Below are 23,626 nucleotides of genomic sequence, written 5' to 3'. Positions count from 1 at the left end.
TTAAAAATCCTGTTCTCGGTTGCAAAACTCACCGAGTTACAAATTGCCTCTGGACGTTCCAGTGAAGGGAAATCTTGACGCTACAGCATACAATGACATTCTAGATGATTCTCTGCGTCCAACTTTGTGGCAACAGCAAAGGGGGGACCAACTCCATATTAATGCCCGTGATTTTGGAATGTATGTTCGACAAGCAGGTGTCTACATATTTTTGGTGATGTAGTGTATATGGCTATGGATCAAATCTAACCTTTGCCAATTGTCAATGATGCCCTCAGAACAAAATACACATCAGCCAAAAAAAGCTATAGCAGTTCGATGTACTCCATTTCACCAACACATATAGTACTACATTCAACCAAACCCTTGCAAACCTCTGAATTATACCTCCATAATATACTTTTAAGAGCTAAATAATGAGTATTGTAAAAAGCTAGTGCATGTGTTCACATTTATGAACAATATTCTGATGTACTCTCAAGCTAGCATTCTCGAGTAATAGTTATCTGGAAAAGAAGATAAGGCAGTAAGATAGTAAGTACCAAAACGGCATAGATAGACATTGCATAGATATACCACATACGATTTAGATATGTAATGACATAGATATACAGTACCAAGAAAATAGTTAATTGGTTCTCAATAAAAATGTTTTAGAAAGAAGGTTGACAGGTCATCAGTGCACAATAAAAGCTATGGCCTACTGAACTAAAGCCTAGGCATTTGCTCAGGGAGTTAATGCAAATCTTCAGGTCTCAGACAAGGTTACTCATCACATGAGCATGTTTCACCAAACACCTAAAATGTTGTTGGCACGTTTTGTGTGTGTTTTGGGGTTATTCATTTGTTTTTACCACCCCAGTAATGTTATCAAATTTCTGAAAACCAAAACCAATGTTACATGTTTGAATGAAGAGCGCTAAAAAGTTGAGTTTTTTATGTATAGGAAAACCTGGGCGATTCATTTACTGTAGGATTTATGAATGACCCCCTTATTGTATGTGCGCATGTGTATAGGAGAAAACAGTTCCTCTATGTTCAAGAGGAATAAACATGTGGACATGTTGGTCTGCTACTTGCATTGCATAGTACTTCTATACAGACCTTCTGTATGGTATGTGGTTTTGAATCTTGTAACAAGTGAGAGGTTGCCTCGTGGATTCTACTACAGTTGAAGTCGGAAGTTTACATACACTTAGGTTGAAGTCATTAAAACTCGTTTTTCAACCACTCCACACATTTCTTGTTAACAAACTATAGTTTTGGCAAGTCGGTTAGGACATCTACTTTGTGCATGACACAAGTAATTTTTCCAACAATTGTTTACAGACCGATTATTTCACTTCTAATTCACTGTATCACAATTCCAGTGGGTCAGAAGTTTACATACACTGAGTTGACTGTGCCCTTTAAACAGCTTGGAAAAATGATGTCCTGGCTTTAGAAGCTTCTGATAGGCTAATTGACATCATTTGAGTCAATTGGAGGTGTACCTGTGGATGTATTTCAAGGCCTACCTTCAAACTCAGTGCCTCTTTGCTTGACATCAAGGGAAAAATAAAAAGAATTCAGCCAAGACCTCAGAAAAAACATTGTAGACCTCCACAAGTCTGGTTCATCCTTGGGAGTAATTTCCAAATGCCTGAATGTACTGTGTTCATCTGTACAAACAATAGTATGCAAGTATAAACACCATGGGACCACGCAGCTGTCATACCGCTCAGGAAGGAGACAGGTTCTGTCTCCTAGAGATGAACGTACATTGGTGCGAAAAGTGCAAATCAATCCCAGAACAACAGCAAAAGACCTTGTGAAGTTGCTGGAGGAAACCGGTAGAAAATGATATATATCCACAGTAAAACGAGTCCTATATCGACATAACCTGAATGGCCGTTCAGCAAGGAAGAAGCCACTGCGCCAAAACTGCCATAAAAAGCCAGACTATGGTTTGCAACTGCACATGGGGACAAAGATTGTACTTTTCGGAGAAATGTCCTCTGGTCTGATGAAACAAAAATAGAATTGGTGGCCATAATGACCATCGTTATGTTTGGAGGAAAAAGGGCGACGCTTGCAAGCCGAAGAACACCATCCCAACCGTGAAGCATGGGGGTGGCAGCATCATGTTGTGGGGGTGCTTTCTGCAGGAGGGACTGGTGCACTTCACAAAATGAGGCAGGAAAATGATGTGGATATATTGAAACAACATCTCAAGACATCAGTCAGGAAGTTAAAGCTTGGTTGCAAATGGGTCTTTCAAATGGACAATGACCCCAAGCATACTTCCAAAGTTGTGGCAAAATTGCATAAGGACCACAAAGTCAAGGTATTGGAGTGGCCATCACAAAGCCCTGACCTCAATCACATATAAAATTTGTGGGCAGAACTGATAAAGTGTGTGTGAACAAGGAGGCCTACAAACCTGACTCAGTTACACCAGCTCTATCAGGAGGAATGGGCCAAAATTCCCCAACTTATTGTGGGAAGCTTGTGGAAGGCTACCCGAAACGTTTGACCCAAGTTAAACAAATTAAAGGCAATGCTACCAAATACTAATTCAGTGTATGTAAACTTCTGACCCACTGAGAATGTGATGAAAGAAATAAAAGCTGAAATAAATAATTCTCTCTACTATTATTCTGACATTTCACATTCTTAAAATAAAGTGGTGATCCTAACTGACCTAAGACAGAGAATTTTTACTAGGATTAAATGTCAGGAATTGTGAAAAAGTGAGTTTAAGTGTATTTGGCTAAGGTGTATGTCAACTTCCGACTTCAACTGTATGTGTGTTTGTGTGTGGGTTGCTGGGATGTGTGCATGTGTGTGAGTGGTCAAGACTCCGTTGCTAGGCGCTGTAGTTCCTGCCCCTCTGTGCTGCTTGCTGATTGGATAATGTCCTCTCCTTGGCCCTTCTTTGGAGGAAACCTGAAGTAGAAAACAAACTCATAAAATGTTTTAAACAAAAACAGTCAACAAACACACAGGTTATGGTTGGCAATAGGGTTCAGTTTGTGGACTTGATTGTGTGTGTGTGTGTGTCAGGGTTGGGGTCAATTCCAGTTAATTCAGAATGTTAACCAAATTCCAATTCCACATTTTCCTCATTGAAAAGCATTGGAACATAATTGGAATTGGAGTTTAAATTTCATTGTACTTCCTGAATTGACTGGAATTGAAATGGAATTTGTTGTATAGCACACTGTATTACTTATACAACTAATATAAGGACAGGACATGAGACGGGAGTAGAAATTAACGTGGGCATTGTTTAATGCGTTTCACAGGAAGAACATTCCAAGCGTTTTTAACGTAGGTAAGCAAGGGGGGGGGGTTACAGGTGCCCTAAAGGGACAAAACTAGAATATCAATACACAACATATTCCTCCCCCTTTACCTTTGATGACTCATAAGGAAAAAGTAAATATTCATTGTTTTCCCTATTGTTTTATTTTTTTAATATAATATTTCAGAATAACCCTTTCTAAACTAGGGATAGAGGGTAGACTGCCTCAGTCCCCAGACTTAACCCTGGGGTGTATTCTGCCCCAATGTCGGAGGTTAGTCTGAACTAAATAGTCAACCTGTCAGGGGGTCGTCTTTCTCTTGCAGGGTAATGACGACGTACAGGTGAGTCTACAGTCACATTATCTCTGAGTCTGAGTGGTGATGGTGTATGCCCAGACTGGGGTGCAACAGTACCCTTGAGTAGGCACTCTGGCTGGTTCAGGTGAGTCTGGAGCACTTTCTACATTTGTAGGTTGCTGCTGTGGATGTTCAGGTGATAGCTCGTAGTCATGGTAGGTCTCCAGTAGCTGATCTTGGTTTGTCACTTGACATGAGTCCTCTCTGAGGTTGGTTCCTGGCAACAGTTGATCCACGTGTCTCCTCCAGATGATGTTTTCCGGTGTGTGAACTGTGTAGGACACAGGCCCTCTTTGTGCAACCACTGTGGCTGGTATCCACTTTGGACCTTAGCAGTAGTTCCGAGCAAGAACTCTCTCTCCAGCTATGAAGCTTCTGTCTTTTGCTTTGCTGCGTCTCTCCACCTGTGCTCTCTGTTGTGTCTGTATAACCTGTTTCGTCTTTGGAGGTCTCAGGAGGTCGAGTCGCGTGCGACGCTGTCTTTTCATCATGGCTGACGCGGGTGCCACTTTGGTTGTAGCGTGGGGAGTGTTTCTGTAGGTTAACAGGAAGGTGTTTAGACGCCTATTGAGGGAGCCGTTCCCTTGTGATGATTTTAAAGCTTGCTTCATTGTTTGGACAAACCTTTCAGCGAGGCCGTTCGTTGCAGGGTGATACGGCGCTGACTTGATGTGCTGAATTCCATTTGCTTCCATGAATGACCGGAACTCTTCAGACACCAGTTGGGGGCCATTATCACTAACAAGTTGCGTTGGCAAGCCGAAGCGACTGAAGATTGACCGTAGCTCTTCGATGGTACTCTCCGCTGAGGTGCTCTTCATCACTGTGACCTCAGGCCATTTGCTGTGTGCGTCAACTACAACTAAGAACATACGATCCTCCAGTGGGCCTGCATAGTCTATGTGAACTCGCTGCCAAGGCTCCTCTGGGAAGTCCCATGGGTGTAGTGGCGCTAGCTGAGGCATGTTCCTCATCTTTTGACATGCAGAACATGACTTGACCTGGTCTTTGATAGCTGCGTCCAGACCTGGCCACCAAAAGTAGCTGCGTGCAATCTCCTTCATTCGCACCATGCCACAGTGCCCTGAATGGAGTTCTTCAAGCACCTGCCTTCTCAGTGGCGGCGGTATGATGACTCGAAAACCCCATAGCAAGCATCCAAACTGAACTGTGAGCTCGTTTCTCCTCACTAGGTAAGGTTGTAGGCTGTCCGACATCTCTCCTTTTCCACGAGTGACAATGTCCACGACCTCAGACATCACTGGATCAGTGTGGGTGAACTTTTTCACTTGGACAGATGTAACTGGGGCGTTCGTCACTTCCTTGAAGTAGAAGATTTCAGCCTGGGAGTGCTCAGTGTGTGCGACAGGTAAGGGAAGCCTTGAGAGGCCATCTGCATTGCAGTGCTGCTCAGACCTTCTGTACTTGATATCGTACTGGTGAGCAGATAACAATAACGCCCATCGCTGCATGCAGCTGGCTGCAAGCGACGGAATTCCGGTGTGGGGACCAAAGATGGAGGTGAGGGGTCTATGGTCCGTCAGCAGTGTGAACCGTCGGCCAAACAGAAACTGATGAAATTTCTTAACTCCAAACACAATGGCGAGTGCTTCACGCTCTATCTGTGCATAATTGCTCTCGGCTTTACTTAAAACCTGTTAGGGACAGATGTTCCGCTAGCGGAACGCCTCACCAATATCCAATGGTATAGCGTGGCGCGAATTACAAATACCTCAAAAATGCAAAAACTTCAATTTTTCAAACATATGACTATTTTACACCATTTTAAAGACAAGACTCTCCTTTATCTAACCACATTGTCCGATTTCAAAAAGGCTTTACAACGAAAGCAAAACATTAGATTATGTCAGGAGAGTACCCAGCCAGAAATAATCACACACCCATTTTTCAAGCAAGCATATATGTCACAAAAACCAAAACCACAGCTAAATGCAGCACTAACCTTTGATGATCTTCATCAGATGACACTCCTAGGACATTATGTTATACAATACATGCATGTTTTGTTCAATCAAGTTCATATTTATATCAAAAACCAGCTTTTTACATTAGCATGTTTTGTTCAGAACTAGCATACCCACCGAAAACTTCCGGTGAATTTACTAAATAAACGTTGACAAAAAACATAACAATTATTTTAAGAATTATAGATAGAGAACTCCTTTATGCAATCGCGGTGTCCGATTTTAAAATAGCTTTTCGGTGAAAGCACATTTTGCAATATTCTGAGTAGATAGCCCGGCCATCATGCCTAGCTATTTTGACACCCACCAAGTTTGGCACTCACCAAACTTAGATTTACTATAAGAAAAATTGGATTATCTTTGCTGTTCTTCGTCAGAATGCACTCCCAGGACTTCTACTTCAACACCCAATGTTGTTTTGGTTCCAAATAATCCATAGTTATATCCAAATAGCTGCGTTTTGTTCGTGCGTTCAAATCACTATCCGAAAGGTTACGCGCCGGCGCGTTTTGTGACAAAAAAATGCAAAATATTCCATTACCGTACTTCGAAGCATGTCAAACGCTGTTTAAAATCAATTTTTATGCGATTTTTCTCGTAAAATAGCGATAATATTCCAACCGGGAGATGTTGTATCCGTTCAAACACTGAAAGAAGAAAAATGGAGTCGTCACATGCACGCGCGCACCAGTGTCATTGTTCTCAGAGGTACCACTCTCCAAAACCCCTACTGTTTTTCGCCCAGATACTGCAGAGTTATCATTCCACGTTCTGGCGCCTTCTGAGAGCCAATTAAAGCCTTAGAAAATGTCACGTTACAGCAGAGATCCTGTATTTTCGATAAAGAGGCTACAGAAGGCCAAGAAATGGTCAGACAGGGCACTTCCCATATAGAATCTTCTCAGGTTTTGGCCTGCCATATGAGTTCTGTTATACTCACAGACACCATTCAAACAGTTTTAAAAACTGTAGGGTGTTTTCTATCCAAATCTACTAATTATATGCATATTCTAGTTTCTGGGCAGGAGTAATAACCAGATTAAATCGGGTACGTTTTTTATCCGGCCGTGAAAATACTGCCCCCTATCCCAAACAGGTTAAGGTCCGTGATGCGAAAGCAATTGGCCTTTCTTCACCTGATGGCATGATGTGTGAGACAACTGCACCAACGCCATAAGGCGATGCATCACATGCCAACTGTAATGGCAAGTTGGAGTTGAAGTGGGTTAGGGCCTCTGACTGAGCTAAGGCTGTTTTCGCTTTCTTGAATGCCTCCTCACATCTGTCTGTCCACTTCCACTGTTTGGTTTTGTTCAAAAGTTCATGCAGTGGCTTCAACATGTTAGCTAGGTTTGGCACAAACTTTGCGTAGTATGTCAGTAGTTTCAGACTTTCTGCCGAAGATGATGAGTACAAACGTGAGAACGTTTCTTCCTCGTCACCAGTTTTGTTGTATAGCACACACTATTACTAATATAAGGACAGGACATGAGACTGGAGTAGAAATTAACGTGGGCATTGTTTAGGAACATTTCAAGCGTTTTTAACGTAGGGGGGGTTACAGGTGCCCTAAAGGGACAAAACTAGAATATCAATACACAACAGAATTGACCCCAACCCTGGTGTGTTTGTGTGTCTGTCTGTCAGTATATATAGTACCTAGTATCCCAGTTCTCTGCGTCTTCCACGGTATCCGGTAGTGGTCTGTTGGCAGTCTCTGGCAGTGCCAGGGCGAGAACTGCGCCAAGCAGGGGGGCGCTGCCAAAGATGAGCATGGGTAGAGAGGGGCTTCTGGTATGGAGCATGTTGATAAGGGGGGCTAACACACCCCCTACACGGGCAAACATACTGGACACGCCTATCCCTGTCTGCCTGTAGACACACACACTGGTAATAGAAGTTAGCAATCACACAAATTAATGTGCGCACGCACACACACACACACACACACACACACACACACACACACACACACACACACACACACACACACACACACACACACACACACACACACACTTACCGTAGTACAGTAGGGAAGATCTCAGCAGTATAAACATAGATAACAGCGAAGGAAGCAGTGATACCAAACTTTCCTACCATGGCTAGACCTGTTATCAGGTTGGGATGGTCTGAGAGAGAGGGATAGAGAGAGAGAATGTTTATTACATGATTTTGTCATTTAGCACAACGCTCTTAACCGCTAGGCTACCTGCCGGGGTGTTTTGTAGACAGACTAACAGCTGTTTTGTGGACCCAATATGTTACAACCCCCCCACACACACACACCAGTGGCAGTCAGTGCCGTTTCAGGGAGGACCATTTTTCATGAGCATGGCCTTATTTCTATTACAGTTCAATGTAACATTGATAGGTTTAGGCTACTACATGATACTAGAATTTTCTCTATCCCCATCATGAGGTTGTTACAACCTAGCCTATGAATGAAAGTTTACAACATAGGTGCACACAGGTTGAAAGACTAATTTGATGTGACAGACAGTGAAATTCAATACCACCTTGCACGCATCTGCATCTAGCTGATATTGGGTGTAATCATAAGTCTAACAGTTACAAATGAGAGTTTCTATTGGACAAATTCAGGTATGTTAATCCCCGTTTTGTTCAGTTTGCTTCTGTTTAATAAACGTTTTTCAACAGAATATGTGGAATGAATACACCCCTGATCACGAATAAACACAGTACACAGTTTCATATCAGCCATGTTGTATTCCTTCTCGCATCTAGGTTATGCGCTCTCCTCCTTTCACCTCTTCCCTTCGCTTGTGGACTTCAATGCACAACACATCAGCTGAAAAAACCTTTCCAAGCCAAACCGCTACACACAGCCTACACACGGAGGTCCTGTGTGGCTCAGTTGGTAGAGCATGGTGTTTGCAACGCCAGGGTTGTGGGTTTGATTCCCACGGGGGACCAGTACGGGGGGGAAAAAAAGAAAAAAACATGTATGAAATGTATACCTTTGCTACTGTAAGTCGCTCTGGATAAGAGCGTCTGCTAAATGACTAAAAATGTAAAAAATGTACATCGTTGTCACCTTATTAGCTAAAGTAACATCATGGTTTAATGCATTAGTAAATCTGCTACAATCATGCAGTAACGTTACAGTGTACAGCCAGTAAGCAGTTACACCACTGGGCCCCAGTGGCAATAAATTTGTAAAACCAAAAGCTTACCTTGACTTTAGGAGTTTCAGTGTTGTGTTGGATAGTCATAGCCAGCTAACTAACATAGCATCCCTTTGTTTGAGCAGGGTGTTTCGGTAGGCTAAACTAGCTAGCTGCATTTACTAGCTAAATAAGTGAAACTGAAAAAAATGATAATCTCTCTATTTCTCTTGCTTCTCCTTCATTTATGAATAAATGTTAGACTATTTTCTTTCTCTTGCTTTGAGTCAACTACTCACCACATTTTATGCACTGCAGTGCTAGGTAGCTGTAGCTTAAGCTTTCAATGCTAGGTTAATTCTCTGATCCTTTGATTGGATGGACAACATATCAGTTCATGCTGCAAGAGCTCTGATATGTTGGAGGAAGTCCTCCGGGAATGTTGTCATAATTACTGTGAAAGTCTATGGAACGGGGTGAGAACCATGAGCCTCTTAGGTTTTGTATTGAAATCATTGTACTCAGAGGAGGACAGAAGCTAGCTGTCCTCCGGCTACACCATGGTGCTACCCCACAGAGTGCTGTTGAGGCTACAGTAGACCTTCTTTGCAAAATAGTGTGTTTTAATCAATTATTTGGTGACGTGATTATATTTAGTATAGTTTTATCTAAAAAGGATAACCTTCCTCCTCAGAGGAGTCTCCACTGACACACACACACACACACACACACACACACACACACACACACACACACACACACACACCTGTAGGTACAGTTAGAGTGAGCAGACAGGCCACGCCCCCCAGGGCCAGAAAGCCACTCTGGGATAGGCGTCTGCTCCAAGGGAGGAACAGGAGGACCAATGACCTGGCAGGGATCTCCACCAATCCAAAGATGAACTGAGTCAGGTAGAGGTCTGAGCCCAGTTTAGATACACCTAGAGACAGTCCATAATATACCAATACATTCACAAACCTAGAGAGAGAAAGAGCATGGTTAGACACACACATACACACAGTCTTGTATAACTAACCTTCTGGGGACACACAATTCAGTCCCATTCAAAATCCTATTTTCCCTAACCCTAACCTATACCCTTACTCAAACCCTAACACGTAACCCAAACCGGCTGCGTAACCCAAACCGGCTAACTAATTTGTCCTATTTAGCTAGCTTGCTGTTGCTAGCTAATTTGTCCTGGGATATAAATATTGAGTTATTTTACCTGAAACGCACAAGGTCCTCTACTCCGACAATTAATCCACACATAAAACGGTCAAACGAATTGTTTCTAGTCAACTCTCCTTCTTCTAGGCTTTTTCTTCTCTTGATTTTATATTGCGATTGGCAACTTTCATAAATTATGTGCATTACCGCCGCCGACCTCATTCGTCTTCCAGTCACCCACGTGGGTATAACCAATGAGGAGATGGCACGTGGGTATCTGCTTCTATAAACCAATGAGGAGATGGGAGAGGCAGGACTTGCAGATCGATCTGCATCAGAAATAGAACTGACTTCTATTTTAGCCCTTGGCAACACAGACGCTCGTTGGCGCGCGCGAGCAGTGTGGGTGCAATAATTGAATAGTATAGATTTCAAAATTTATTTTGCAACGCCCGCGCATGCGACACGAGCTGTGAAGTCAGCCTGTAACCCAAAAAACGAACCCTAGCTCCTAGCTCCTAGCTCCTAACCCTAAACCTAATTATAACCCTAACACTAATTCTAATCTTAACCCGAAACCCCCTAGAAATAGCATTTGCCCTTGTGGGGACTAACAAAATGTCCACAGTTGGTCAATTTTTTGTTTGTTTACTATTCTTGTGGGGACTTCTGGTCCCCACATGTACAGTGGATTTTAAAAGTCTACACACCCCTGTTAAAATGCCAGGTTTTTGTGATGTAAAATAATGAGACAAAGATAAATCATGTAAGAACTTTTTCCACCTTTAATGTGATCTATAACGTGAACAATTCAATTGAAAAACAAACTGAAATCTTTGAGGGTAAAAAATTAAAAACTCACAATAACCTGGTTGCATAAGTGTGCACACCCTTAAACTAATACTTTGTTGAAGCACCTTTTGATTTTATTACAGCACTCAGTCTTTTGGGGTAGGAGTCTATTAGCATGGCACATCTTGATGTGGCAATATTTGCCCACTCTTCTTTGCAAAAGCGCTCCAAATCTGTTAGATTGCGAGGACATCTCCTGTACACAGCCCTCTTCAGATCACCCCAGAGATGTTCAATTGGATTCAGGTCTGGGCTCTGGCTGGGCCATTCCAAAACGTTAATCTTCTTCTGGTGAAGCCATGCTTTTCGTGGATTTGGATGTGTGCTTTGGGTCGTTGTCGTGCTGAAAGGTGAACTTCCTCTTCATCTTTCTAACGGACGCCTGAAGGTTTTGTGCCAAAATTGCCTGGTATTTGGAACTGTTCATAATTCCCTCCACCCTAAGGCCCCGGTTCCAGCTGAAGAAAAACAGCCCCAAAGCATGATGCTGCCACCACCATGCTTCACTGTTTTTGCACCAAACATACCTTTTGGAATTATGGCCAAAAAGTTCAACCTTGGTTTCATCAGACCATAACACATTTTCCCACGTGCTTTTGGGGGACTTGATGTTTGTTTTTGCAAACTTCAGCCGGGCTTGGATGTTTTTCATTGTAAGAAAAGGCTTCCGTCTTGCCACCCTACCCCATAGCCCATTCATATGAAGAATACGGGAGACTGTTGTCACATGTAGCACACAGCAGTTCCTTTAATGTTGCTGTAGGCCTCTTGGAAGCCTCCCTGACCAGTTTTCTCGTCGTCTTTTCATAAATTTTGGAGGGACGTCCAGTTCTTGGTAATGTTTCTGTGGTGCCATATTTTCTCCACTTGATGATGACTGTCTTCACTGTGTTCCATGGTATATGTAATGCTTTGGAAATTCTTTTGTACCCTTCTCCTGACTGATATCTTTCAACAATGAGATCCCTCTGATGCTTTGGAAGCTCTCTGCAGACCATGGCTTTTGCTCTGAGATGCAACTAAGAAAATGTCAGGAAAATCCTACTAGAACAGCTGAACTTTATTTGTGATTAATCAGAGTCACTTTAAATGATGGCAGGTGTGTAATGACTTCTATTTAACATGAGTTTGAATGTGATTGGTTAATTCTGAACACAGCCACATCCCCAGTTATAAGAGGGTGTGCACACTTATGCAACCAGGTTATTGTAAGGTTTTTATTTAAAAATGTTCCCCCTCGAAGATTTCAGTTTGTTTTTCAATTGAATTGTTCACATTATAGGTCACATTAACAGTAGAAAAAGTTCTGACATGATTTATCTTTCTCTCATTCTTTTACATCACAAAAACCTGGCATTTTAACAGGGGTGTGTAGACTTTTTATATCCACTGTATAGTTAAACACGTCCACAAACACACACTTCTTAGTTACCAGACATAAAAAAGGATAAGAGCTCTTTTCCTCATCTGGGGTGTTCTGACGAGATCTGCAGCTGAGTGACTCCTTCTACCTTCCATATCACACCTGTCCACCTAAACATACACGCACATAAAATGTTTTATTTGCATGCTCAAACACTGAAAAACATAAGATGTGTCTGTGTGGTACCTGTATAGTAGGTGGTAATACACGTCCGTTGACTGTAGCAGCTTTGCGTAGTAGAACAATGGCCTCCTCTCTCCTGTCATTGGCTAGCAACCACCTAGCTGACTGAGGAAGCACCCTGAGGGTAGAGAGAGAGTATATCATATTGTATACAAAATGATTGATGCATTTGTCTCACCCATTTTTTTTATCTATTGCACACCTACAGTGCCTTCAGAAAGTATTCAGACCCCTCGACTTTTTCCAGCCTTATGCTAAAATGTATTTTTTTTTAAACAAATCCCTCATCAATCTTCACAAAATACCCCATAATGACAAAGCAAAAATAGGTTTTTATTTAAAAAAACAGAAATATCACATTTACATAAGTATTCAGACCCCTTACTCAGTACCTTGTTGAAGCACCTTTGGCAGCGATTACAGCATTGAGTCTTCTTGGGTATTACGCTACAAGCTTAGCACACCTGTATTTGCAGATCCTCTCAAGCTCTGTCAGGTTAGATGGGGAGCGTCGCTGCACAGCTATTTTCAGGTCTCTCCAGAGATGTTTGATTGGGTTCAAGTCCGGGCTCTGGCTGGGTCACTCAAGGACATTCAGAGACTTGTCCCGAAGCCACTCCTGCATTGTCTTGGCTGTGTACTTAGGGTCATTGTCCTATTGGAAGGTGAACCTTTGCACCAGTCTGAGGTCCCGAGTGCTCTGGAGCAGGTTTTCATCAAGTTTCTCTCTGTTCTTTGCTCTGCTCATCTTTACCTCGATCCTGACTCGTCTCCCAGTCCCTGCCACTGAAAAACATCCCCACAGCATAATGCTGCCACCACCATGCTTCACCGTAGGGATGGTGCCAGGTTTCCTCCATACATGACGCTTGGTATTCAGGCCAATCTTGGTTTCATCAGACCAGAGAATCTTGTTTCTCATGGTCTGAGAATCTTTAGTTGCCTTTTGGCAAACTCCAAGTGGGGTGTCGTGCCTTCTTGGTGGTTCCAAAAATCTTCCATTTAAGAATGATGGAGGCCACTGTGTTCTTTGGGGACCTTCAATGCTGCAGAAATGTTTCGGTACCCTTCCCCAGATCTGTGCCTCGACACAATCCTGTCTCGGAGCTCTACGGACAATTCCTTTGACTGCATGGCTTGGTTTTTGCTCTGACATGCATGGTCAAACTGCGGGACCTTATATAGACAGGTGTGTGCCTTTCCAAATCATGTCCAATCAATTGAATTTACAACAGGTGGACTCCAATCAAGTTGTAGAAACATCTCAAGGATGATCAATGGAAACAGGATGCAGCTGAGCTCAATTTCGAGTCTCATAGCAAAGGTGCTCAATACTTATGTAAATAAGGTATTTCTGTTTTTATTTCGAAAAACCTGTTTTTTCTTTGTCAATATGGCGCATTGTGTGTAGATTGCTGAGGATTTTTTTTATTTAATCAATTTTAGAATAAGCCTGTAAAGTAACAAAATGTGGAAAAAGTCAAGGGGTCTGTCACGGCTGTTCAAAGGAGCGGACCAAAGTGCAGCGTGGTTGTAGTTCCACATTTTTGTTAAATCTGTGAAACTTTGCAAAACATAAATAACTGAATCGACAAAACAACAAACCGTGACGCAGAGAGAAACAAACACTACTCAAAAGATAATAACCCACAAAACCCAGGAAGAAAAACCCCTACTTAAATATGATCTCCAATTAGAGACAATGAGGACCAGCTGCCTCCAATTGGAGATCAACCCCCCCCAAAAAAACATAGAAATAGAAAAACTAGAACTTAAACATAGAAATACAAAACATAGAAAAACACCCCCTGTCACGCCCTGACGTACTTTACCATAGAAAATAACCTCTTACTATGGTCAGGACGTGACAGGGTCTAAATACTTTCTGAAGGCACTGTATATTTACATGGATACGAAACAAAATGTATTTATGTTTTTCCATCATGTCTACTGTGTAATATTTATTGTGAGGTTAAAGTATTATATGTATTCAAGTGACCAGATGTTAATGCATCTAGAGGTTTTTAGGTAGGTGTGTTTCACAGCGGTGTATGATGACCTGACGAAGATCCAACTCGGATCGAAACTTTGTCTTTATTGTGCGTCTGATTAAATCACCATGGGAGAATACCAGAGTTGCGGACATTACTTTTTTCTTCTGGGAGAGAGAAAAAGACATGAATAGTGAAGAGCAACCGGCCAAGCATAAGTGTGTGTGTGTCCTCACCATATATAGAAGATGAACAGAAAGCCAGGAACAGATATAGCCAGCTGTAGTTTTCTCCAGTCTCGTATGAGGTAGGCTAGTCCAGCTATTAGCATGTAGCCCAGGCCAAAGAAGTAGTCAGTGAATACACCAGCTAACATACGACGCTGGGTACACGTCCACTCTGTACCTGTGGAGAGGAGGGATGGAAGGAGCCGGGGAGGAGAGGGTGGAAGGAAAGCAGAGGAGAAAGGACGGAGAAGTATAATAAGGGTTAGGTTAAGGGGAAGGGGAGATTAAGGTTTGAGTGGATGGGGTGGTGTGGAACTAAGGGGTTTAGGTTTCTGAGAATGGAGCTAGGGGTCAGGGGTTAGGAATAATGTGTGTTCTGGGGTTGGAAAGAAGGAATATAGGTGATGTCATTGTGGTACTGTTTAAATTCTAATAATGGATTGAATGTTTGGCAGAATGGTGTCATGTAAATTACAGTCCTGTGTAAATAGCGGTCATATCGATTACAGTTAACATTTTTTTTTGGGGGGGGGGTATACATGTGTGTGTGTACCCAGTACAAAGGCGTTGATGATGACTCCAGAGATAGTAGTCCCTAGAATAAATCGCAGCAGGACATACACAGGGAAGTTTGGAGCGAAAGCCGCAGCCACTCCAAACACTGTCTGTAGTGCTAGGGAGAGGAGCAGGGCATACCTCCTACCAATCCTACAGAGAGAGGGAGAGAGGGAAGGGAGGGAGGGAGACTGTGAGTATTTATCAAAATGTATGACATTGAAGTTATAAATTCAGTATTGTACCTATTGACCATGGGTTAGGTTTTAAGTAGGGGTCAGAGCCAATTTCCTAGGTGGCTAAGGTCCGGATGGATATTGTCATTTATCGGCATAGTAACAAACCCCCACCTCGCGACCCATGCGACCCCAAACTGTCCACACCCCTCTTTTTGGTTGAGAGAACATTTTGCAGTTTTAAAGATAAGTTCCTGCAATTATACACATAATTGCAGGCATGGAGGCCCCCATGGGCACATAATCTGGCCATGGTAACTACAAGATTTAGATAGCTGCTTAGTTAGCCTAACTTACCTACCTAGCTAACATCCTACCTAGCTAACATGGACTGGTACTTAATAAACTGTAAATTCCTGACAGGTTATAAATAGCTCTCTCTAAGGTCTGTCAATGAATGACATAACAAGAGGAAAACCGCCCATGCATTACCAAATTTTGAATTTGCACCTTGTGCATTTTACTATTACAACTCATAACAGCATTAAATTGAAAGTCCGACTGAGTTCCTTTAAGTTGGACCTGTGGTCCGTATTGACCCCATTCTGGGAGTATGGCTGGTTTAGGGTCTGGTGGTAGGGGTCAAGGGTTATTGAATATTCTACAGATGTAGGATCTTAATCTGATCACCCTGTTGCCAGAGAACATTCCTGCAATGAAGAAACACTTGTAGTGCATTTGATGTTTAAAAATGATTCTGAAGTTTGTATTTTCACAAAAAATGTATCAACCCCTACAAAAATGTCAATTAATTATAATCCACATAATAATTCAAATTCCTGTTGCTGTAGGATTTTTTTTCCTGCTGTAGTAAACTGTCTCAAATTAAGAACCTACAGCTATACCTGTCTGTCATAGCTTCAAAGACGACAGTTTCCTCCAGCAAACCCAACATGTAGAGAGGGTTATGTTATGTACCTGTCTGCCATAGCTCCAAAGATGACTGCTCCCACCAGCAGACCCAACATGTAGACAGAAGAACCCAGACTGTTGAGCCATGCCTTGTCACACACCAAGTCCCACTGTAGGAGAGAAAGAGTGTGTGAGTGAGTGTGGTGAGACAGGGAACAGGTCTGATGAGAGAACTGTTCATAACATCTTCCCCTGGCACAGGGCACAGGTGAGGTTCCACCTAGTCTCCATCCATGGTACCCTGTTGACCATGGCGCTGTAGTAGGGAAGTGAACAGATGAGACTAACATTTTCCTAGTAACCCCATTAATCTGAACACAACATAAGGGAAAGGCATTATTTACCTCGGTGATGGTAGTGCTTTGATAAATCTCCTGGCTGTACACCCATCCGTGCTCGCAAGGCGCGCGCACAGTCCCGTTCTCTGTTAGAATGTCCATGAGGACGCAGGAGTCGTCCACCTGTGGATCCACCGGGATGCTGACGTTCAGCTTTGCAGGAACAGTAACGGATGAAGTCAAGGCCAGGCTACCATTATGAACGTTATTACCGGGGCCTGAGCTCGGGCTGTCCCGGCAGCGATGTCCTGGTGTAGCCCCGGTAAAGATGCTGGCCATCATGTGAAAACCCAGTAGTATCTGAGGCAGACAGATCCACACATACAGAATCTTCTGGTACTTTCCAAACCCTCCTACAGCTGTTAGAATCTGGTCGAAATTCATTTTCAATCAATTCAATGCTCTTTTGAAGAAGGAATTATTTAAATCTCAATGACACATTAGGTCTATTGCTGCTATTTGACCAGGTCTCTTTTGCAAAGTAGATTTTATCTGAGATTAAAGTGATCTGGATAAATACAAATTTAAAAAACGAATATATTTGGGTCCAAGTATCTCCTATTGTATCCCATTGTACTAGGCTATAGGTTGGACAAAAATAAACCAAATCACTATAGCCTGCAAAAGGCTGTAAATCACGTCTCCTAGAAAACCAGACAACAACACACCACCATGTGCCACGGTGTGACAGTGGACAGACAGGTGCGTGTATCCGGTGTCCGCTCTCGTCAGTCAGTGAGGGGCATAGTTTTGTTCTTCTCGCATGTCCTAGCTGAGCCCCTTACAAAAGCCCTCTTAAAAATCCCTCTTATCTAACAATCCACCTCCTCCTCCTCCTCCTCCTCTCTCGAAAATCAGTTGCAGTAGACTATCTTCCCTTTCCTTACAATGGTAGACAACTATACATAATAGTCTCTCACATGCAAGTGTGCACAGTTGTATATTACAATCAAAACCTTCTCTCAGAAAATCGTCAATAAAATAAATCCTCAGAATCGCGCTTCGGGCAGAGTCCCTCTGAATAAACCCTTTCCCGAAACCCAGAACGGCACAACAATCTTCTGTATTAACATGCACCTCAAATCATAAGTCAACTGGAAATCAGATAATCACTCAACCAAACGCACAAATTACGCAGAACATTGTCCCAGAAAAGAATATGCATCAGTGAAAGCCAGTGTCCCGTGCGCGTCCCCGAGGGTGGCTGTTATAAATACGGTGTTTTTGTGGGGGTGGGGGTTGGGGTAGGGGGGCTGTTGATACAAAACTGTTGAACCACAGGAAACCGCGCGAGCGGACCAATAGCAGAGCGCGGAGAGACATGAACGGGCACTTTATAGATAGGTAGTCAGTCTATGAATAATAACCGCTGGAGAATGAATGTATCATCATCCGAGTGGTTTGTTTGTGTTTGTGTAGTCTAGTCTGTCTTCTTTAATTTCACTTAATTTCCTGTTTGTTAGGTAATAAATATGCTAACAATCGACAGTATAGGCCTAGGCCTAATAGGCTGCGTTTAGACAGGCAGCCCAATCCTATATTTTTTTTAACTAATTGGTCCTTTGAACGATCAGATCAGCACTGAAAAAGATCAGATGTGAAAATATCTGATGTAATTAGTCAAAATATAAATGAGTGACATAAAGATAAGAATTGGGTTGCCTGTCTAAACGCAGCCCTAGACGCTGCACCTGTGACCGTCCATGTCCACTGTTTGGTGGTGCTAAATTTAGTGAACTTCGTAACTCTGATTCTGCCTCTTTCCGCTTCAGTTGTGCTGAATCGCTGTTATTATTAGCTTCTTTGTTTAGGCTCATTTACATTAGAACCATCGGCCCTTTTACTCTGGTGACAAAGTCCCCACACTGCACTCATGATGGACGTTGGTGTCACATTCAGGGAAACCTCTCCTCTGTGAAAGCCTCGACAGTGGCGCTATACCGACGCTCTGTGTTCACATGTGGTACTGCAGGACCCTCCGTTCACTTAAGACGGGGACCTGATCCTTGATGTAGTCCAAAAAAACTCCACATAAGCCAAGACCCAAAACAATCCCAAAACTGAATGGATTCTAACAATATGGTGGAAACCACCTAGCCAATCAGAGGTCAAGATAGAGTCATCAACATAGTAGCCATGAATACTACTATGTATACAGGGTTGCCTATGAAGCTAAGCAGAGTGGTCCTAGTCAATCCTTGGATAAGACTGGGAGACCAGGTCCTGCTGGAAGTGGAGACTCCAAGGCCCCCGATCAGTGATGGGGACACTGCCCTCTAAAGTCTACCGTTCTCCAGATAAGATGTTAAATTGAGTTCAGATGAAGGAGAGATGGGGAAAGGAAACCACTTCCGACTATTGGGACACACTGTTATCTCAGCTGTTGTGAAGGACAGGAAACGAGGGCAGAGGGGAGGGATCAACGTTCTGGACTGAAACTCAGACAATCGCTGTTAATTTTTCCCTAGAGACAATGGGGCCTCTGTGTCCCCAACTCACACAGTTCATAAACACACACGCACGCACTCACACACACACGCTTACAGACCAGCAGCAGCAGCATACCACCCTACATCCCACTGCTGGCTTTCCACTGAAGCTAAGCAGTGTTGGTCCTGGTCAGTCCCTGGATGGGAGACCAGATGCTACTGGAAGTGGTGTTGGAGGGCTTGTAGGAGGCACTCTTTCATCTGCTCTAAAAAAAAAATACCACAGGGTAGTGATTGGGACATTGCCCTGTGTAAGGTGCTGTCTTTCGGATGGGATGTTAAATGATTGTCCTGGCTCTCTGTGGCCACTAAAGATACCATGGTACTTACTGTAAGAGTAGGGGTGTTAACCCTGCTGTCCTGGCTAAATTCCCAATCTGGCCCTCATACCATTATGGCCACCTAATCGTTTCCAATTGGCTCATTCCTCTCCCTTGTAACTATCCCCCAGTTTGTTGCTTTAAATGAGAATGCGTTTTCAGTCAATTTACCTATTAAAATACATTGGTTACATTAAATAAAACACACACACACACAGCTTAGTCAGTTAGAAGAGTGTACCAGTGGGCACGTCATGTGCCTGTCAGTGGGTTGAAAATCAGTTCGGCCTATTTGTGACTGTGGCATAGGACTACTGCCAAAATAAGGACGTAAATGTTCATGAAGCATGCTTGGGCTATCTACAATCCTTTAGGCATTTATCTATTTTCCCTCAACATTCACTCATTGCAAACAGAATGTGGGCTATTTCAAAATGGGCTATTTCAAAATGGGCTATTTCAAAATCATATCAAACATCCACGCTCATTTTATGATACCATTTTTTTTCTTTTCAAAAGCCAGAGTTAGCCTCGTTTTTTTATTTTATCCATCCATAACCATGTATACGATTTTTGTTCATAGTGACAGTACTAATTTGATAACAAGGTGGTAGTATTTCTGCTTATTTAAACCACAGGCTTTAATATACATTTATCCTCCTGCAGCAGCTGTGGACGTTCGTGACGTCACAGTCGGTACAGTGCGGTCGGTGTTTTTCGGTAAGAGCTGGACGGAGAGCAAGAGAGATAGAGAGAGATGGCTATGGGCATGGGAAAGCGGACGGAAATAGAAGAAACGAGTAAATCTGAGATGACCTTGACTAGACAGACATATCCATCATCTTGATCAACTGACATAACGGCCGTTTTTCCGGTAGGAAAAGTTCCAGTGTTTGACGTTACCGTTTTACGCTTCTTCTCCATACCGTACACGGGATTTTACCGCGTGCCCTTGCAGCACATAGAATAAAACCCCACATTCCACATTTACTACAATAGTTCCCCACCCGGTTGGTCTTGATATACGAGGGGAAATCGGCTGTAATCGACTGGATTTCTTGAATCCTGATTGTGCGTGAGTAAGCGTTTTTATACTCCCTAATGAAACATCTTTGTTTACTAACAACGTACAACGTGGTATTGCGGGGTACAATAACGGTTAAGGTATTCTAAGAGACGTTGTATTTTTGTTGTCAACTGGGTTTTTGTGATAATATGTCACCTACACATCGTTGCCTTTGTTTATGCAATGAGAGGGGAGAGAGCACACTGCATCCGCGCACGTAACGTCATGATGTATCCGGGCAGTGGCCACACCCAGCGTGGGTACAGTGCGGATGTAAAGCGGGATGTAAAATCATAGCGGGTTTATAATAGGCAGTGGATAGTATATGAGGTAAATGTTGGCCTATGGAGCGCCTTTTTGTGGACCAATGATGTAGACAGAGATGTATGCGGTAGAACTAGTAGAATGAATTGTACATGACAGAGAATGATCATGTGTGTTCTATACTAGGTATTTATTTCTACCTGAACACTATGTCCCATCCTGCTGATGCCTGTAGGTCTATGGAACAGTCATAGGGTCAGCCTATTGGGTCAGCCTATTAATTCTCTAGTGGAGAGAACTGACTGATTACAGAGCAGTGATTACAGAGCAGTGATTCGAGAAGCTTTTCTGACCAATGCCACTTGAACCCCTTGCTCCTACCCCTAGGGAACTGGATCCATTACAGGTACAAAGAATTAGATAGGAAGGTCTATCATTACTAGCAATACGGAGAGAAAAACCTATAGGGCAGATTGATTGTTAATAAATCAGGGGAACAGTGTCAGTGAGAGTGTGATAACATGTGTGACTTGTAATCCCCCCTCTCTCTCCATCTCTCTATCCCTCCATCTCTCCTTAGCTTGGCCCAAAGCATTTTTCATATTTATCCCCCTGCCCTAGCTCACATCAGCTTATGTAAACATGGACTGGGGTATTACCAGGGAAATTACAGCCAAAGTCATACCATACATTAGTATTGTGGTGTGTGCGTTTGTTTGTGAGTGCGTTCTTGTGCACCTGTGTGTTTGACCAAAGCTGTAAGCTGTAATGTGACTGCAGGATCTACCTGTAGTGTATAGGTTTACTGCATAGAGAGAGAGAAATCCCAAGGTTGCAGTGTCTCTATGCGTCAGGCTTTATGATATAGGAGCACCACAGAGACTTTATAGTGACAACATTACAGAGCCTTTATAGTGACAACATTACAGAGACTTTATAGTAACAACATTACAGAGCACTTTATAGTAACAACATTACAGAGCCTTTATAGTAACAACATTACAGAGCCTTTTATAGTAACAACATTACAGAGCCTTTATAGTAACAACATTACAGAGCCCTTATAGTAACAACATTACAGAGCCTTTATAGTAACAACATTACAGAGCCCTTTATAATAACAACATTACAGAGCCTTTATAGTGACGACATTACAGAGACTTTATAGTAACAACATTACAGAGCCCTTTATAGTAAGTAACAACATTACAGAGACTTTATAGTGACAACATTACAGAGCCATTTATAGTAAGTAACAACATTACAGAGACTTTATAGTGACAACATTACAGAGCCATTTATAGTAACAACATTACAGAGCCCTTTATAGTAACAACATTACAGAGCCTTTATAGTGACAACATTACAGAGCCTTTATAGTAACAACATTACAGAGCCCTTTATAGTAACAACATTACAGAGCCCTTTATAGTGACAACATTACAGAGCCCTTTATATTAACAACATTACAGAGCCTTTATAGTAACAACATTACAGAGCCTTTATAGTAACAACATTACAGAGCCTTTATAGTAACAACATTACAGAGCCCTTATGTAACAATGTTACAGAGCCTTTATAGTAACAACATTACAGAGCCTTTATAGTAACAACATTACAGAGCCCTTTATAGTAACAACATTACAGAGCCCTTTATAGTAACAACAGCACAGAGCCCTTTATAGTAACAACATTACAGAGCCTTTATAGTAACAACATTACAGAGCCTTTACAGTGACAACATTACAGAGCCTTTATAGTAACAACATTACAGAGCCCTTTATAAGTAACAACATTACAGAGACTTTATAGTGACAACATTACAGACCCCTTTATAGTAACAACATTACAGAGCCTTTATAGTAACAACATTACAGAGCCCTTTATAGTAACAACATTACAGAGCCTTTATAGTAACAACATTACAGAGCCCTTTATAGTAGTAACAACATTACAGAGCCTTTATAGTAACAACATTACAGAGCCTTTATAGTAACAACAGTACAGAGCCCTTTATAGTAACAACGTTACAGAGCCCTTCATAGTAACAACATTACAGAGCCCTTTATAGTAACAACATTACAGAGCCTTTATAGTGACAACATTACAGAGACTTTATAGTAACAACATTACAGAGCCTTTATAGTAACAACATTACAGAGCCTTTATAGTAACAACATTACAGAGCCCTTCATAATAACAACATTACAGAGCCTTTATAGTAACAAAATTACAGAGACCTTATAGTAACAACATTACAGAGCACTTTATAGTAACAACATTACAGAGCCTTTATAGTAACAACATTACAGAGCCTTTATAGTAACAACATTACAGAGCCCTTTATAGTAACAACATTACAGAGCCTTTATAGTAACAATATTACAGAGCCTTTATAGTAACAACATTACAGAGCCCTTTATAGTAACAACATTACAGAGCCTTTATAGTAACAACATTACAGAGCCTTTATAGTAACAACGTTACAGAGCCTTTATAGTAACAACATTACAGAGCCTTTATAGTAACAACATTACAGAGCCCTTTATAGTAACAACATTACAGAGCCCTTTATAGTAACAACAGTACAGAGCCCTTTATAGTAACAACATTACAGAGCCTTTACAGTAACAACATTACAGAGCCTTTATAGTAACAACATTACAGAGCCCTTTATAGAGTAACAACATTACAGAGCCTTTATAGTGACAACATTACAGAGCCCTTTATAGTAACAGCATTACAGAGCCTTTATAGTAACAACATTACAGAGCCCTTTATAGTAACAACATTACAGAGCCCTTTATAGTAACAACATTACAGAGCCTTTATAGTAACAACA

General features: G+C 42.1%; 1 protein-coding gene across 1 annotated transcript; it reads right to left on the bottom strand.

Moving 5' to 3' along the window:
* Positions 1-2,611: 2,611 nt before the first annotated feature.
* si:dkey-166k12.1 (organic cation transporter protein) lies at positions 2,612-17,817 on the bottom strand. Its single transcript, XM_014178182.2, has 10 exons — positions 16,652-17,817; positions 16,314-16,417; positions 15,158-15,312; positions 14,614-14,782; positions 12,390-12,504; positions 12,213-12,313; positions 9,525-9,736; positions 7,654-7,762; positions 7,290-7,502; positions 2,612-2,928 (listed from the first exon to the last, which is right to left on the bottom strand). Exons 1-10 carry the CDS (start codon positions 17,027-17,029, stop codon positions 2,835-2,837), a joined length of 1,650 nt encoding a protein of 549 aa, XP_014033657.1. The 5' UTR covers positions 17,030-17,817; the 3' UTR covers positions 2,612-2,834.
* Between the last annotated feature and the right edge of the window lie 5,809 nt (positions 17,818-23,626).

This window comes from Salmo salar, chromosome ssa27, assembly GCF_905237065.1.
Source record: "Salmo salar chromosome ssa27, Ssal_v3.1, whole genome shotgun sequence".
Classification (NCBI taxonomy): Eukaryota; Metazoa; Chordata; class Actinopteri; order Salmoniformes; family Salmonidae; genus Salmo; species Salmo salar.
Note: the sequence above shows the minus strand (reverse complement) of the source record. Positions and strands in the feature narration are given on the sequence as shown.

Bases quoted from the DNA above. Each gene is read 5' to 3' on its own strand.
- si:dkey-166k12.1 (XM_014178182.2), bottom strand. From the start codon at position 17,029: ATGAATTTCGACCAGATTCTAACAGCTGTAGGAGGGTTTGGAAAGTAC. The intron at 12,505-14,613 runs GTGAGGACACAC...CTCTACCCTCAG, and splicing joins CTGTTCATCTTCTATATATG to GGTGCTTCCTCAGTCAGCTA. The intron at 7,503-7,653 runs GTAAGTGTGTGT...GTGTGTCTACAG, and splicing joins ATCTTCCCTACTGTACTACG to GCAGACAGGGATAGGCGTGT.